This window comes from Spermophilus citellus, assembly GCF_964194105.1.
Source record: "Spermophilus citellus genome assembly, chromosome: 1".
Taxonomy (NCBI): Eukaryota; Metazoa; Chordata; class Mammalia; order Rodentia; family Sciuridae; genus Spermophilus; species Spermophilus citellus.
This window is the reverse complement of record NC_138182.1, coordinates 264,818,712-264,836,243: the sequence shown is the minus strand read 5'-3', so window position 1 is coordinate 264,836,243 and position 17,532 is coordinate 264,818,712. Positions and strand designations below refer to the sequence as shown.

The following is a 17,532-nucleotide window of genomic DNA, read 5'->3' as shown; positions in this document are numbered from 1 at the left end:
CCTGAATAAAAAGAATTAAATAAAAGCAATAGAAAACCTACTCATCAACAGCTTTTCTCTGGTTTTGATTTTTTAAAAATATTTTTTAGACATTGATGGACCTTTATTTTATTCATTTATTTATATGTGGTGCTGAGAATCGAATCCAGTGTCTTGCACATGTGAGGCAAGCGCTCGACCACTGAGCCACAACTCCAGCCCCCTGGCTTTGCTTTCAACTTCCAATATTTGAGGATACTTCAGAGCAATGCATTCTGGTTTTTTTTTTTTTTTTTTGTATGTAATTAAATTAAATTTTGGAACAAAAAGTTTTGTGAGAAAAATTCTTTTGCCCCAGTTTTAAATGCTGCTCAAAAGTTCTTATTGAGAATATAATTTCAAAAGTACAAAAGGCTCTTATTTTTAATAGATAGACATCATTATGAATAAAAATCCTGATCTGGTGTTCTGTAGTTATCCAAAACTGATTATGATACTTTTTGAAAAAAATGGAACATACCCATTGGTTAAACATTATTTTATAAAATATAGGTTGGAAAAAGAAAAAACCCAAACTCATGCTGGTTAGAGGTAAGATATAATTTGAGGGGAAAAAAGATGTATATTTCTACTTTTTAATTTATTTTACTTTTGGGGCTGGGGATTTAACCCAGGGGTGCTTAACCACTGAACTAGATCCCCAGCCCTTTTCATTTTTGATTTTATGACAGGGTCTCACTAAGTGCTTAGGGCCCCGCTAAATTGCTGAAGCTGGCTTTGAACCTACAATCCTCCTGCCTCCGCATTTCAAGTCTTTGGGATTACAGGCATGTGCCACGGCGCCCAGTTTTTGTTTTTGTTTTAAATAGGGTTGGAAAAAAAGACTTCTGATCTCATATAGTGTTTTTGATTTTTCATTTCTGGATCTATTTACATGTATTTTTACATAAGCCAATGAACATCTTCAAATACGGCCTGATTAAGTCACCTCAGGTTGTTTGCTCAGAGATAAAGAGAAATTATTTATGTTGAGCAGATTAATAAACAACATTAATTCCTCTCTCCTTGTTAAAGAAGAGGTATATATCAAAATATAAAAAAACGAACAATTCAATAATTCTAACCAAGTAGTAACAAAAAATTAACTTGCATCTAATGTGGGTGCATTATAAATTTTCTAAATGAATATAACCCCCCTTATTCACGTGACATAGTAATAATCAAGCTATAGTAAGGACCACTCATAACCTTATCAGTGGAAGAGAATCCCTGCCAACATAGATTTGGTGGCTCCCCCAACTCCGACCTGACCAGGCAGACAGCACCAGCCCTGTTTTACAGCCAGAATGGAGGCTCAAAAAGGCTCAATAACCCTGTAATCCCAGCGGCTTGGGAGGCTGAGGCAGGAAAATCGTGAGTTGAAAGCCAGCCTCAGCAAAAGCGAGGTGCTAAGCAACTCAGTGAGACCCTGTCTCTAAATAAAATACAAAATAGGGCTGGGGATGTGGCTAATGGTTGATTGCCCCTGATTTCAATCCCCGGTAACCACCCCCCCCCCAAAAAAAAAAAAAAAAAGACTCAGTAACTTGCCTAAGTAGTCACTCAACTTATACCAATTAGTCAGTGGAGCAGTTGATACCAGGCCCGGGGCTTTGCTCCACCCACACCATACTGCCTTTCCGTCCTCAACCAGAGGCCCTGTGTACAGTAAGGGAGCAGTCACTTTGAGCTGAATGACCTCAGGACTGACAACCTACCAATATGCTAACAGGCTCCCATTAAATGAATGACTCTCCCGAAAGATAGTTCTCCTGTCAACATCTTTTTTTTTTTTTTAAATATTTACTTTAGTCGTAGATGGACACAATACCTTTATTCTATTGATTTACTTTTATGTGGTGCTGAGAATCGAACCCAGTGCCTCACACATGCAAGGCAAGTGCTCTACCACTGAGCTACACCCCAAACCAGCATCCTTTTTGTTGAGGTGGATTTCCCTGTGCTTACCAACAGAGAGCCCCTATTCAGTCACACAATATTCACTTAGATTCAAAGTAACCAAGAGAAAGTCAGTTACCTCCTTTGCAGTTCCATCTGGTAGAAGACCAGTGACAGTCTCTTTGAAGGCAGTGGCCTGGATTTTTAAGTCCTGACCACATGGTCCATCAGCCTTGTCACTCAGGGACTCTGTCTCTGAGCAGCTGGACTCTGCCTCGGGCCTCTTGCAGTGTGGGCTGACCCTGGCCACTGGTTTGTGCCTGGACATCAGGTTTTCACTCTTCTGGGGGGGAATAGCGTTCTCTGTGCTCTTCACACTCTGGGTGTCTATATGGACTTTGTATTCCAATTTGGGTGAACTTCTGGATCCTGACAGTTCCTTTCTTCCTGAGCCTCCAGGGCCATTCCTTGGGACCTCTGCAGAACCCAGCAGGCTGGTTGCCTGGGAAGCAGCATCCACCATACCCTCTGGAACACTCTCCTCCAAGTACAACGAGCTGCCCAGGAGAGGCACTGAGGAGGCCTTGCTGACCTGTGTTTTCTGGGGTTGTTCCTCTGGCTTGTTGACATCCGTGATCTTGGGAGACGTCACCAAGGCATGCCTAGAGTCGTCTTCTCTCAGAGGCCTGCTAGGACCTGGCAGGGATCCTGGGAGTGAAATGCAGTCCCCTTCTCTGCTGAACTCTTCCTCATCGCTGCCATCGTTGGTGTCGTAGCAGCCCACCCTTCTCTGGCGGAGCAGAGGGTTCCTGAGGACCTGTGGACTTCCAGGAAGACTGGCTTGTCTGGCAACTGTCACCTGCTTGTGGAAGAGCCCAGAGGTCCTCTGGCTTCCCAGAGTCACAAGGCTGTTGGCCCTGGCTTTTCCTGGTTCCTTGTGAGCTGGGGGAGGCAGAGAGAAAAGTCAAATGAAACCCAGTTCCTGAATCTGGCCTGGTCTGATAATGGAATCCCATCACAACACAGGAGCATTCGGTGTTCCCAACTGCAGACACTCAACCTCTGACCCCTGGACACCCTGCTTAAGTGACATGACTTCTTAGGCTCTATTCAGAGTGGATGGCCAGCCTATAGCTCCCCTTTCCCTTCTGGTATCCCCCACCCTTTTATCCCTAGCCCTCTGGATAATTTAACGTAGACTGTGTGCTGTCTGGAGACAGAGACTTGTAACTCTTTGATTTCCATGATGTCTCACAGGTTGCTGGGGTCCAACCCAAATGCTGCTGTGGATAATTCCTCTCTAGAAGGAATTATCCAATGATGTGTCCCCCATACCTGGGCCTTTCCATCACCTGAGGTCCCTCCATCTGCATCATGGGGTAGCCAACCTTCCCCACCTGGGAATGGAGTGTGCACTCAGCCCATTTACTGTCCACTTGAGTGGCCCATCATTACAGTGGCTGCATCTACCAAGAGTAAACTCTGTGTTTAGTCAGGGTGGAAAGATGACCTCTGTTCATCCAGAGGCATGCTTTCCAGTCCTCCATTCACATTTTAGCACCAGGGAAGTTGAACCACCATAGCCTGCAGTGGAGAGGTGCAAACTAGCACGTGGTTATTGGAATGCAGAGCCCAGGGCCCACTGGCGCTTCCTGCTTACTGGAGGAGCTGGGAGGCAGGCTGCCGTCCTCAGAGGCACTGCAGCTACTTCCTGGGTGATCCTCATCCTCGGAGCCGGCCACCATGAAGTCTGACAAGGGGCCCTGGACATCATGGGCAAAGTACTGGGAGAATTCAGATTCAGAAATAAGGGAGTCCTGTTGGAAAAGAAAATGCTGGATGTCTCCGCTTTCTCAGAAAATGCACCAGAAGCAGATTATTTGAAACTAATTACTTCCTATCTTTGCAAGAACACTTTGTTCTAATCCACGGTCATCCAAAACAGCTGTGATAGTAAACGCCCATCTCCATTTACTTTTCAGAATGGCTAAATTAACGATTACAGAATAAAAAGGTGACTGCTGTTGCCAGACCCTGGTTTTAGAGGTTTGGGGGTGGTGGTGGTCACATTTTTGGCAATGATCATGAAAGCCACAGCAGCAGTTTATCAACCATCCCAGGAAACACACTGGAGGAAGGGATAAGAACACAGAATGAAATCCCAAGCCAACTGGCCCAGCCAATTGATTGAGGGTGGGGAGAACCCTGCACCCAGATAGAGTGGGATTTAGAGATGTTCCACCATTTCCTTAAAGTCACAGGTCCCCCAAAACTCAGGCCTGCTTTAATATGGAGCAGTTTAAAAAAAAAAAAACAACTACCTTTAAAACTGCAGTTCTGGTTCTTTAATTTTATTGCTCTACTCTTTTCCTGGATGAATATTTAATAAGTGAAAGACACACTTGGGGATTTGTTCTCAAATTAGCATGGTTGCTATTTCCTGTAAAAAGTGACATAAAGGACTCATGGGCAGAAATATGTGCTGGGCACTCTGGGCTTGACTTAGGGGCTCCTAGTTATAGTCCCGCTGAGCAGGGTAGGTAGCAACATGTCTTGACTCACCTTTTTGGCAAGAGAGGGGCTCTTCAAGGGAGTACCTGCAGGGGGGAGAATTCACCGTATTGTCAAAATAATGAAGTTCAAATCACTAAGAGGTTCACACACTTAACTAGAAAAGGAGGCACCAAGCATATTAAACAAAAGCTCCCTTTGCTGCCAGGGTACAGAAGGACTGTGCACATAGGTAGATGCGTACAGTCTACCTGGGTCCCTGTCTCACCCCATCCTCCTTCCCAAGACTCTGCTCATGATCTGAGCCCTGACTCCAATGTTACCTCCTTCCATAATGACCCCAGTTAGAAGTAATTTCTTTCTCTGGATTCTCAAAGTCTTTTAGACATCACACCTCCATTTCCAGATACATAGGAAATTTTAGTGATGAGTGGATGTATCTCATCTGCCTTGCTTGACTATTTCACAATTGGTACAGCAGAGAGGTTGACTGGTTGGACCCTAAAGAGCTGGGCATTGCACCTGCTGTCTAGAAAGTGTTAATTGGTATCTGCTGAATGGGTTGAGGGATGAATGGACAAATGAACATCATTCAAGAAACTTAGGAAAGAACTAGGGAGAGGGATGGATATCTATTTTAATTTTTAACTAAAGGATGAAAAGCTCAGCATTTAGATTTTAAATTCTATGCCACAAGCAAAAGAGATTTAGGGCATGTGGATCATGCTTAATAAAATCTTTTCTAACTGATAGAGTGAAATGTTGGGATTAAGAGACTGCAGCTTTCAGGCAGGTCAGAATAATGGAATGGTTGAATAAAGAGTCTATTATGGCTGAGTCCACTTCAAATATATTAATTATGGATGCAAATAATCAGGGTATTTCATGGTTGCCAAAAAATATTATGCCTTACTTTTTCTCTGACAACCAGTAACTCGTATTTCAGTTCCTTTTCCCTCTGGGACATCAATCTGAACATCAGTAAAATCTCCAGCTCAGAAATGTTTGAAGAGTCTCTTTAGGTTTCCATGCTACAGGAAACATTAGTTTTAAAATGCAAGACAATGTTCTAAATTCATATGAAACTCCTGGCCACTCCTTCTCCGCTTGAACTTTTTTCCACTTACGAATCATGATTTTTGCTGCCTCTGTTACTCTCTGTACATTAAAACTTTTTGAATTCATATAAAGAAATCTCAGGCTTTTAGATGAGTAATACGCTGCATCTATCAAATTACTCATATTTTGGTATCATCTTACTTTCATCTACAGCATTTTTGATGAATCGTGTATAAATACATGAAATGCTGCTAACTCACTTTTGCAAATTATTTGAGAGTAGTACAAGAAGCATGCATGATTAGATCTTTAATGAAGCACATTAAATAACCGTGGAAAGAAAAAGTACCAACTAAGAGAAAGCACTGGTTCTCTCTGACAGCTACTTTCACCAACCCTGATAATTCAGAATCCAATACTATTGCATTGGGGAGCGCCCCCTGGGTGAACTTAATGAGACACTCTTCTGAATGTTGAATGAAAATGTGCAATTACAGTACCTAAGCCAGGAGAGGAACTGGCCTCTTTGCTCTCCTGATAAGTGCTGCGTGCTATCACTTCATCCATTTCCTGCTCGGAAACCTGATTTTCAGCAGAAAGCACAAATTAGATGGTTTTATTTATTTATTTTCCCCCAATAAAAGTAGCTGAGACCAGAGTCCAAGCTGAATGCAGATAAAAAAAGGCAAATCACATGGTCAAAGATTATGACCATCCTCTGAAGCAATAACTCTGGACAGTAAGTACAGTTGGGTTAGTGGGTTGTTTCAAAGAATGAATGTATAATAAGACCTTCAACTTCCCAAGCTCAGGTACCATGCCATGACTGCATCTTCTCTTTCTAGAACACTCCAATTCTTTCTTTTAAACAATTTTAAGCCTACAAAAAATGAAGACCAGTACAAGAATAGTACATTCTTCACCTTGATTCACTATTTTTTTTAACAACTTGCCACATTTATGTATATGCCCTCTCTTTGTAGGCATGCATGTGAATGCACACAGAGTCACAACTTTTTGTTAAACTAAACGCAAGTTGTAGACTTTATGATCTTTCACTTATAAATATTTTAATGGGTAACTCCCCAAAATAAGGACTTTCTCTCAGATAACCATGATACTATTGTCTGATTCAGGAAATTCATCCCAGATGACTCTTTAATTTACATGTCATATTCCAATTTCTGTCAAACTGTTCCAATACCATCCTAATTTTAGAAGACCTACTCTGAGTGTATCTGTGGGTTGCAACTAGTTCACAGAAAGTCTGACACCAACCTGTGGTGACATAAAGACTGTAATCTGGAATGCAAATTAGAACCCGGCTTGCTTCATCAACAAAGTCTTGCCAAGGGGAAAAATGTCAACTGAACCAAATGGCATGTACAGTGAGGTAACTGGTTTACATCCTGGTGCAAGCTCTTCTTGTTTCAAACCTGTGTGGGACCATCATGGATCCGCTTCTCTGCATAAGAGTGCTTTACAGAAAAATCGTTTTTGGCAATTCAGAACGTAATCCATTCTAGCTGTCGCACATCTTTAGTCTTTCTTAATCAGAAATTGTTATGAGCTTTTCTTTGTCTTTCACAATACAGATATTTTGGAAGAAACCCAGGCCAACCCAAACCCTCAATTGGGATCTGTCTGATAGTTTCCTCATGCTTAGATTCAGATTATGCATTTAATTTTTTTTTTTTTTTGGCAGAAAAACTACTAAAAGTTTCCTTCTCAGCGCTTCCAGAGGAACTAAGGGTCAATGTGTCTCTTAAATGGTGATGATAACTTGAATTTCTTTGGTTAAGATGCAACTTGTCAGATTTTTCCACTGGAATGTCATTAATGAGTAATCTGTGAGGAAACAGTTTGAGACTGTAGATACCCTGCTCCTCAATTTATTTTTACCCCACAATTTTAGTGTTATTGATTATTCTTGCCTGAATCAATTATGACCATGAAGTTTTCAAAACAACTATTTTGTAACTTTTCTATTCCTTCTATATTTGTTAGTATTATTATAGATTTATGGAATTCTTTTTTTTTCTATCAGTTTTTCTCCTTGTCATTATTCATGGGAAGATATTTTTAAAGCATGACATATACTGAACTATGATACCATTTCAATTAGAAAACTTATAGTTTCTTTTTTTAAAGGTAAGAATACTTCAAACTTAGAGTGGTAATTTTGTGCACTAAAATAACATATGGCATAAGTAAATATTTGCATCCGTATAGTGACTTGTCTTAATAATGATAAATATTTCTCTATAGGATTCATTGATTACATTCCAAATAGATAAATCATAATCACATCATGGCCTTTATGTAATAATTTATAGTAGGTGCCACAAGAAATAAAACATGTATACATACACACAGGCATATATATACTTCTACCACCCCCACCCCTGAACAAGAAGAATTTTGTACAAATGAGCCAGGGAAAATATGAGCTTAAACAGTGCTTGCTATTTTTTCTTAATACTAGGCTTTCAATATTTACAACAGTTTTTCGGAGTGGGAGAAAAATGGATTTCTGTTACTTTTTTCTACTTAACCTAAGCTAGAAGCTGCTACCCTAGCAGGTCCAGATTTTAGCCTGTCTAGACCTGGAAGGTTCAAATATCCTAATTGGGCAGCTGCTGCACCAGACATTATGAGAAACCGAAGAAAAAGAAAATCCTTGTGGTATTTCTCTTGGAACAACACAAAAACTAAGGGAGCACATACATTCAGTATCAAAATGTTCTGTTGGCATGAAATGCTGGGATAAGTGGTATAAAGAATACATTGAACATAAAACAGAATCTTGACCAAAAGAAAAATATAGTATGGTGTTACAACCAAGAACACCATGTTTACCTAGGAAGAAACGTGAAATCCAGTCAAATACCGAAATGTGGTTCTGCCGGACACATCTCCACACTATCACAGAAGCCCATTTTACTGTGACTAGAAGCACAAATTGACCTGTGTCCAACAGACTCTCAGACCATCAGGCTATCAGGATTCTTATGCTTTGCACTGAAACACTGTCTTGACTTTTGATTGTGTTGGCAAATAGGCAAATGCTTTGGGGTCGAGATGAATGGTCTCTTGAACAAATCATGGCCCATGTTATGCTGAAAGGATTTGGAAGTCAGTCATGCCTTGAAGCCAATGACTGCAAACCACTGAAAACTTAATTTTCTCTAATGTTGCCAAGGGATGCATTAGGTCAGCCACAGCCGACTACTGACTGGTCTGTTTCCTGAGGTGGAAGAGATGATGGGGGTGACAGAACCCAAGTGGAAACCCTGGAGAAAGGAGCTGAGAACTGTTCTCTCTGTAAGTATGAGACAAAATGGTGTTAAAATTGACCCAGAGACAGCCATAGGGACAGCAGTGGAGAGATTCTAAAAAGTAGAGCAGATTCTTAAAGAATGTATCAGGATCACAGAAGGGACAGGAGAAAGATGGGAAGGAGGAAAAAAGTAGAAGGAGGACCTGGTTTTATATTAATGATACCAAATATTTTTGATGCAAGACATTTCTGAGAATGCATATAGGTAACAGAACCAATGTGCAAGGCAGTTGCCTTTGAATCACTCAAGGGCCATCTTATTCCTAGCACTGTTATTGCTGCCGCATCCCCCAGATCGAGGCATAGAGTTATAGCTCAATAGCACTTATGTGCACTGGGAAGCACCAGCTCAATCCAGGAGCATCACTGAGAATTTACAAATGATGCTGTCAAGAAATATCAGATGTGGCCCATGAGGGAACCCACAAGATCCTTTGGAACAGACTTCTTACTCTTACAGTGGCATACAAATCCATCAAACATTGGTAGCCTGGGACCATTCAGGATATAATTGAATAATATTACAAATGATATAAAAGGCAGGGCAATGTGACAGATGTGGGGTTCCAATGTTCTTAATGGACATTTTGAGTTGTTTAAAGGAAAAGTCTAGATTTTGCTAAATAGGACCTGATTGTAATTTTAGGGGCAAACTAACTTTAAAATGTTTTTATGTCATGGACTCAAAAACAACCAGAAATGGTGCTCTAAGTGGATTGAGTGGAAGTTGCTGAAGGGTCCTGTGGTTAACTTGAAAAAATTATAAGCAACTATGGAATTACAGAAGAGACGGAACCAAATAGTAGAGACTAATGATTTATGGGTTACAATTATCTGTAAGTTCAGTATGGATCAACAATGTGATGCTGCTGTTGAAAACAAAATTAATGGATTCTTTGGTCTTATTGACAGAGTATCTGTGCAGGCCAAGGATGACCTGGACAGAGGAAGAGGCCTCTCTTTAAGCTGGGTCTCCTTTTTCATCTGTTTAACACCTTAACATTTTGAGGGGTCATAAATGACTGAGAATTTGATGCAACCTGTTGACTTCATCCACAAATGTAAATATGTTCCCAAATTATGTCATTCGTAAAGTTCTAGTACAGGTCCACAGACTTCAGGTTAAGAACCCCTTCAGATTAAGAATATAAGTTTCTGGACTTGGGATACATTCTAACTCCTCTGTGCAGCTCTGGCATGTTAACAGTGGAAGTTCAATAAATGTTAGATAATGAATTTGACATAGGACAGGGATTGATGAGGATCGGATCACACAGGCAGCGTGGAGACAGGGAAGGTCAGGCTCTCTGTTCCACTAATTGGATGCTTGGCCTCCTGCCTGCTTCCAGCCTCCACACCCATTCCAGCTCACCCACAGGGTCTGTCAGGAACTCTGCCTCTTCTGTTTGGTATCAGGTTTACACGGGCTGCCGGTACTTACAGCTGAGCTACTAGTGTTAGATCTTTCCTCTTTCCTAATTAAGTAAACCTTGGAACCAAGAAAAGGTAATTTAATGGTTCATTCTCAATAGAAAACTACGTGGGCATCATTACTACCAGAAAATGGGCTGAGCTGCAGTGATCTGCATATGCTACTGACTCCACATTGCACATGGTTCCTGTTCTCTTCTTCGGGGCTGCTTTCATGAGACATGCCAAGAAAAGACTCCCACTTTCAGACTGTGTCTTCAGCAAAACAGGCAAAACCAGCGCTGGATAATGTGAATATATGCTAAATGTCTGGGAGAACTTCAATATGTATTAATGCTGTGCTAGGGTTTGGATATGAAGTGTTTAAGACCCATGTGTTAAAGGTTTGGTCCCCAATGCAGCATTGTACACAGGTGGAAAGTTTGGGAAGTGATTGGACCATGAGGGCTCTGATTTCATCAGTGGATTAATCCACTGATGGATTAATAATGTGATGGCATTATTGAGAAGTGGTAGAAATGTAAGATGTGGGGCCTAGTTGGAGGAAGGGGGTCATTGGTATTGTGCCCTATAGTATATCTTGTCCTCCATCTCTTTCTTGTGCTCTTTCTCTCTCTGCTTCCTGGCTGCATGAGCTAAGCAGCTTTCTTCTGCCACACCCTTCCAATCACAATGTTTTGCTTCACCACAGGCCCGGAAACAATGTAGCCAGTTGATCATGGATTGAAATGTTTTCTTCCTCTAAGTTGATTTTCTCAGGTATTTTGTCATAGTGACAGAAAGCTGACTAACACATGCTACATAGGTTGGTTTGAGAACATTTGTGGTAGTAGTTAGTGGAAAAGACACCATGATGAACTTAAAAATTTAGTCTGGGTTCACTGGACAGAAAAATAGGATCTTCTGTAATACTGAATACACTTAACAACTTCTCCACTGTGGTTTATTTGAAATGCTGGGCTCTCTCATTTCCTTTGATGGACGCAAAATCCACAAATATTTGCAAGGAAACAATTGGTTTGCAAAGCCAGATTTCATCTTACTTTCATTTCTTTAAGTTGTGTGAGACAGTCATTTGATAGGATAAATAAGTAGTTTTTTGGCCCAACAAACAACTAAATGAGCATTAAGAAGGAAACCGTTCTCTTCAAATCTAAAAGACATTTGTCCTTGAAAAATTCTGTATTCTAGACATCCTACAGAAATGCAAAAACAGTCCCTGGTATAAGTGAATTAAGGGTATCGTCCAAGTTTAAATTACATTCTGAATAATCATTGTTCCAACTATTATAGAAATGTAATTTCATACTATTTCCATCTTGTCAAATTCTCATTTCTTCAAAAAAGTTTAAAGTTCACTGAACCTACTTTAAAAATCAATTAGTTAGCATCATACTTAGTGTCAGTCTAGGAATATGAGTCACTACTGCTGGACAAATGGCTAAGCCACCTTCCCATGCTCAGAGTAGAATGGAACACTTCACCTTAGGATTAGGGTGCCGGCCGATGACCAGGCGGACGGGTCCTGGGGGGCATTTGCTCAAGATGGCATGCACTTTGCTCAAAGCTGCATGGCGAACATTGACTGAGTTCACTTCCAGGATTTGGTCTCCGCGGCTAAGGAAGGACGACATAAGTCAACAATTTGTGGTAAAATCAGCATTTTAAAAGACAAGAAGTCTTCCTTCTATGAGAGATTTATCATGAAATCTTTTCTGAATACTTTCAAGAAGTAAATATCATCCTTTCATCTTTGCATACATTTTTTTTTCTATTAGGCCTAAATTTGTGTGTTTCTAATTGTACCATGACCACCATCTTTTAGCATCCTTTTTACACCTGTAACAAAGCCAAAGGTGGATAAACGCAAACCTAGAGTTAGCAATGACTGTTTTAATATTTTATCTTATTTGGAAGTGTCCTACATAGTCACTGAATATCTATCATTTCATTTAGTTTATTCAGACTAAGGGTGTAGCTCTCAAAGAGACTTGGAAAACTTAAGCAAACATATGTTTGCGCTCTAAAACATAATTATAGTTTAATATTACATTTATTAACTCCTCTCAACCAGTTAATTTTCTCATTTTTAGTTAAAAACCTCCTAACTTTTGTGATTCTGAGAGAAAAGTTGTGTGTTTTTTTGTTGCATGGTATTTAATATTTATAGAACTGTGTGGTACAATGTAGACAATATATAAACACATTTATAAACATACATGCTGCCAAAACATACCACACATGAACCTACACATGCACCTGTAAGAATACAGACAGATGAAAATAAAGATGTTGTGTTTTGCTTTAAAATTATAGTCATGAACTAGGTGCAGTGGCACACACCTGTAATCTCTCAATTTTGGAGGCTGAGGCAGATCACAAATTCAAAGCCAGCCTCAGAAATTTAGCAAGTCCCTAAGCAACGTAGTGACACCTTGTTTCAAAAAAAGAAAAAGAAAAGACTTGGGGATATGGATCAATGGTTAAGTGTCCCTAGGTTCAATCCCCAGTACCAAAAAAAAAAAAAAAAAAAAAGAAGAAGAAAAAAAATTATGGTCATGAGGGTTGGAGATGTGGCTCAGTGGTAGAGTACTTGCCTAGCATGCATGTGGGCTGGGTTCTATCTCCAGGCCCATGAAAAAAAAAATCAGTCATGACAAAGGTACAAAAATTCAGTGATTTATAAAGATGGTGAGGATCCAGCAAAGAAAACAAAGGTTTCTGCACACATGTTAAAAAAAAAAAAAGCAACACATTCATATAAACATGTACGATTTTCAACTGGCAAAGGCAATTATCCATATCATTTTCAGAAGTAGTAAAGCTAAATAACATAGTTAACAAGGAAACAAAGAAGGCTACTATTTTTTAAGCACATCCTGTATGCCAGGCCCTATAGCAAGAAATTTATGTAGCAATGCTTTGAAAAGGTATAACTATTGCTCCATTATGTAGGTAAGGCTACAGGCTCAGTAGGTCACCCAGATGTCATACTATGTTGAACTAACTCAGCTCTGTTTGCCTCTTGATCATCATGTGACAGGCGCTCGACCACCATCAGTTTCTTCTTTCTTCCCACCATCTTGAAATGATTATTGTAATATAATTTAAGGAGGAAATATCTGGAGCTCAAAGGTTACCCAGGAATTTGTAAAAACGTTTCAAATTTGAAAAAATGAGAAACTGGGGACAAGTTGCCCACTTGAAGTTATAGGGAGAGAACTCAGTAAGAGAGAACAAAGACTCTTTACATGGGGTTTGAAGAATGTTCATTTGGCAGCCTCCAGACATATGGAACCATTCAAGAAAGAAACATCATCTTGGGATGTCATTAAAGGAGTTTTTTTTTTTTTTCTTTTTTCCTTGGTTTCTAAAAGTATATTTTCTTTAATGTATTTTGGATGATTTACCAAGTTTTTTTTAAATATGAAAATTCACTGTGATGATTAACTAAAAATATAATAACACCTATTAACAGGGCCCTAAAATGGCAACCTCAAGGAATGCCATTGTGACAGTTCTTCAACTTCGGAAGGTCTTAGCTTACAGGGGAGAGAGGTGGTACTGTTTGCAGAGTGCTTTGTGCAGTGCGTGTACATTCCTGTGAAGGCGGGCACCAACCACTGCAATTCCTGTATAATGGAACACCTAGACATCTCTTGTATAAACAGAATACTCATGATACAACTCAACTACCTGGATTAAGAAATCAGACGCTCCATGATCTCAGACCACAGGCACCTAGACATCACCGCTCACACAGGAAAGAAAGCAATGGAAAAAGTTCAAGAGATAATAACAAGAAAGGCCTCCCATTCAAGGGGATGATTTCAAGATTCTTTTGCATCCAGTGATTCTGGACCACTATGAGCAGTTCCGGTACCTTGTCTGAATTTTGTATAAGTGAATATAAAAGTGAAAGAATATATTGAGATAATCAGAGATATCTGTAGAGAGCTGTATTTTGTCAAGATTCTAAAACTAAACTTCTGAGTCCAAATAGAACAGAACAGACAAGGGAAACCAAGATCCAGAGTTCTCAGATTCAGCCACACTTCATTTACGTCAGCTTTTTGTCTTCAGAGAGGCTATGAATGGTAGTCTTGGCTATATTACTGGAAATAATTCAAAGATGTATAATTCTACAAAGGAATGTAACACAGCAGATACGTGTGTGCATTCACATATTCACAAACATGCCAGAACCCTCTCCTCTCAGGGGTACCACCCACCTCAGGTTGCTCTCCATCTTGGCCACTGAGCCTGGGGCAAGGCTGTGAATGTAGATGCCTGGAGGACTGTTTTCCAAAGCCAAGCAGCAAGCACCGATGCCTAGTCCAACCCTTGGCTCTGTGAGAGGCATAATTCAAAGAAAATAAAAGCAAAAATCACACAGTAACCGGAAAAGAAGTTAACTTATTTGCAACTGTACTAACATACATTCAGAAGGTAAACATTTAGTTTAGGGTCAGAATCAGAATGTATATCCTGCTTTTCTTTTATCCAAGTGTCTATTCTCTGCTTAGTCTAAGGCTGGCTCAAATTTGTTTTTGGAAATAGGCAGAGCATCAGTAACATTTTTATTCTAGATATACACACTTTTAGGCTTTTGTTGCCTCTTTTTAAGCAATGTATCTCTTGGTTATTTAATTGCGGATCATATCTCCCTAGGTAGGGAAGAAAAGCAAACAAAGATGAAACGCAGTAAGATTTGGTGATCACCCATAACTTCTAGTTACTGGTGTTAACTGTATTCTTAACTATAATCTTTAGTTTTTTAAAATTCTATATAAGCCCTAGACTTAAGCTACTCAGTAATTTTGTTTTAACATGAGTCTCTGATTCACAGTGATTCATCTGGGAGAGCTCAGAGAGTTTGTGCTATGGGTAACTTCTCCTCACTTGTAAAATGACTAAAATCTCTACTTCTGATCCCCCTGTCCACTTAGAGAACACTGTCTGTTGTTGATAGCAAATGGTCCCAAAGGAACAATTCAAAGGAAAACTTAGAAACACTTAATGTAAGAAGAGATTTTAAATCGTTATCAAGAGAACCCAGTGGAAGGGAGGAATAGCTAGAATCACCTTTGTTGAGAGTGACCTCCATGACAATTCTGTCCTTGGGTCCAGGGGCCTTCCGACCCAGGGATGAAGAGCTGCCTTCATCAGAGGCTCCCACTGAGGTACCCCCACTGGTGTTGAAGTTTGGGGAGCTCGATCTGCTCATGTGTGTGGGGGTCGAGCAGGGTGTGAGGCTGGGGCTCAGTAACTTGGTGCGAACTGTTAAGACAAACAGCCCGCTCCGGATTTGCTGCAAAAACAAGAAAGAAGGTGGCCTCAAACAATCAGACTGTTTTTTAGGGCAAAGGGGGAAAACATTTCATCCAACCCACACCAGAAGGAAATAAAGGAAGAAGAAAGAGGACAAAGGAGATCAATCAACAGGTATGGTGTTACCTTAAAGGTATGAATAGCTTCTTGAAACGTTAAGCCCTTAATTGGTATTCCATTGACATCTAGAATTTCATCACCTAGTGACATAAAATAAGAATCACATTAACATTAAGCTTTGATTTACTGGAATCTAAGTGCATGGTTTGTGCTAGAATGAGACAGAATATGGTCCTTGATTTGCTACTTTATAAAGTAAATTTTATTGTTAGAGTTCACTCCCAGGCATGTCACAAAAATGGGACAGTTAATGAAAATTCATTTTCTTTTGCAGTAATTCTGTATTCCAGTCTTCAATGAAAATATCACAAGATCATCATCATCTTCTTCTTCTTCTTCTTCTTCTTCTTATTATTATTATTATTTTAGTCATTGTCAAGTTTGACAACATATCCTATGTTTAGAGATCAAATTGCAAATATAAAGTTGCAAGGGTTTCCTCACAGTCATTGTTTAAAGACTGGCAATGAAGCATGTGCACACACAACATTTGAGAAGCCACTCCTGTATTTGCTGAGAGACAAGCTCCCCAAATCCACAGTGTATGAAAAATATTTTCAATAATAGAGTCAAAAAACTTGCTGAGATATTATTGGGAAACAGCAGCCTGGCTTTCAGAAACAGTGTAGATGTCTGGTCTTATTGATGCAGTTCCAGGTTCTCCACCATCGAGCTGGCAAGCGACTGTAGGCTTCTGTCTCAGAGATAACTGTAGGGTGATGTCAGATAACTCTAAGGTGATGTCTGATTGTGAGGCATGGGCCTGAACACGCTTGCTTGCCTCTTGGCCTCCTCAAGCTACTCCAATCTCCAACACTAAGGAGAGAAGGGCAGGTCATTTTTTAAGCTGTGGGTAGTGTCTGCTGGGAATCCAAAAGACCCTAGTCATCCTTGTCAATTTGTAAGAATTCATTTCTGGTTTGAACTCTTATGGCGGGGGCTGTTTTATGTTGTTGTTGTTTGTTTTTTTCTGAATGACAGTTCATCAAAAACACTCTGAAGAAGCCCCAGAGAGTACAGATGAACTTCGTGTGCCAATGCAGTAGGGAAGGGAGATTTGTATACCTAAAAGAAAGTGCCAACCAACCTGGGAACACACATTTCACCTCTCACAGATAGCCAATCCCAGAAGCATACTGTGCATACAACTCAATCTGTAGGGGCTGGGGCTGTACTCAGTGGCAGGTTTTGATCCTTGGTGCCTCATAAAAACAAACAAAAAAAGGCATCCTGTCCATTTACAATTACAGAAAAAAAGAAAAAAGGAATTCTGTAGATAAGGCAGGTTGAAAATCTGTTCTGATGACTTACATTTCTCATAAAGGAACACATATATGAAAAAAGAAAACAGTCTTGAAGGATGTTTTTCAATCCAATAAACACAAGATAATTTTATATTGTTCTGAAACTAGACATAAACACCACCTGGGTGTTAACCCTTCCTCCAAGAGAGAGAAATAAATGTTTTGCCCTAGGAGTACTAAGCCTGGCCACATCTTGTTGTTAGTATAGACTTTATGGTTTTTCTACCTTAAAAGAAAGGAGAGGGGCTGGGGATACTCAGTTGATAGAGTATTTGCCTCACATACACAAGGCTCTGGGTTCAATCCCCAGGACCACTACCACCACCAAAAAAAAAAAAAAAAAAAAAAAAAAAAGTAAATCAGTAAAATACAGCAGTGGCTACAATTTGGGTCGAATGAACTGAAGAGTCAGAGCAGTTCATTTTTGAAGGTATCTAGAAATATTCTGATTTAATCATTTCATGAAAGATGAATAATAATAAGGGAGGGAAAATCATGATTGACATTTTGGTGAATGTT

The 17,532-nt window shown here is 39.9% G+C and overlaps 1 protein-coding gene across 11 annotated transcripts in view; it reads right to left on the bottom strand.

The window, feature by feature from the left end:
* PDZD2 (PDZ domain containing 2) overlaps positions 1–17,532 on the bottom strand; it is a 354,642-nt gene that overhangs the window by 25,837 nt on the left and 311,273 nt on the right. For all 11 annotated transcript variants that reach the window (XM_081301021.1, XM_081301023.1, XM_081301022.1 and 8 more), the window contains 8 exons: positions 15,716–15,789; positions 15,344–15,569; positions 14,491–14,608; positions 11,743–11,875; positions 5,988–6,069; positions 4,480–4,514; positions 3,578–3,734; positions 2,057–2,859 (listed from right to left, as the gene is read on the bottom strand). In XM_081301021.1, the coding sequence (XP_081157147.1) occupies positions 2,057–2,859; positions 3,578–3,734; positions 4,480–4,514; positions 5,988–6,069; positions 11,743–11,875; positions 14,491–14,608; positions 15,344–15,569; positions 15,716–15,789 (1,628 nt within the window). The remainder of the gene's footprint in view (positions 1–2,056; positions 2,860–3,577; positions 3,735–4,479; positions 4,515–5,987; positions 6,070–11,742; positions 11,876–14,490; positions 14,609–15,343; positions 15,570–15,715; positions 15,790–17,532) is intronic.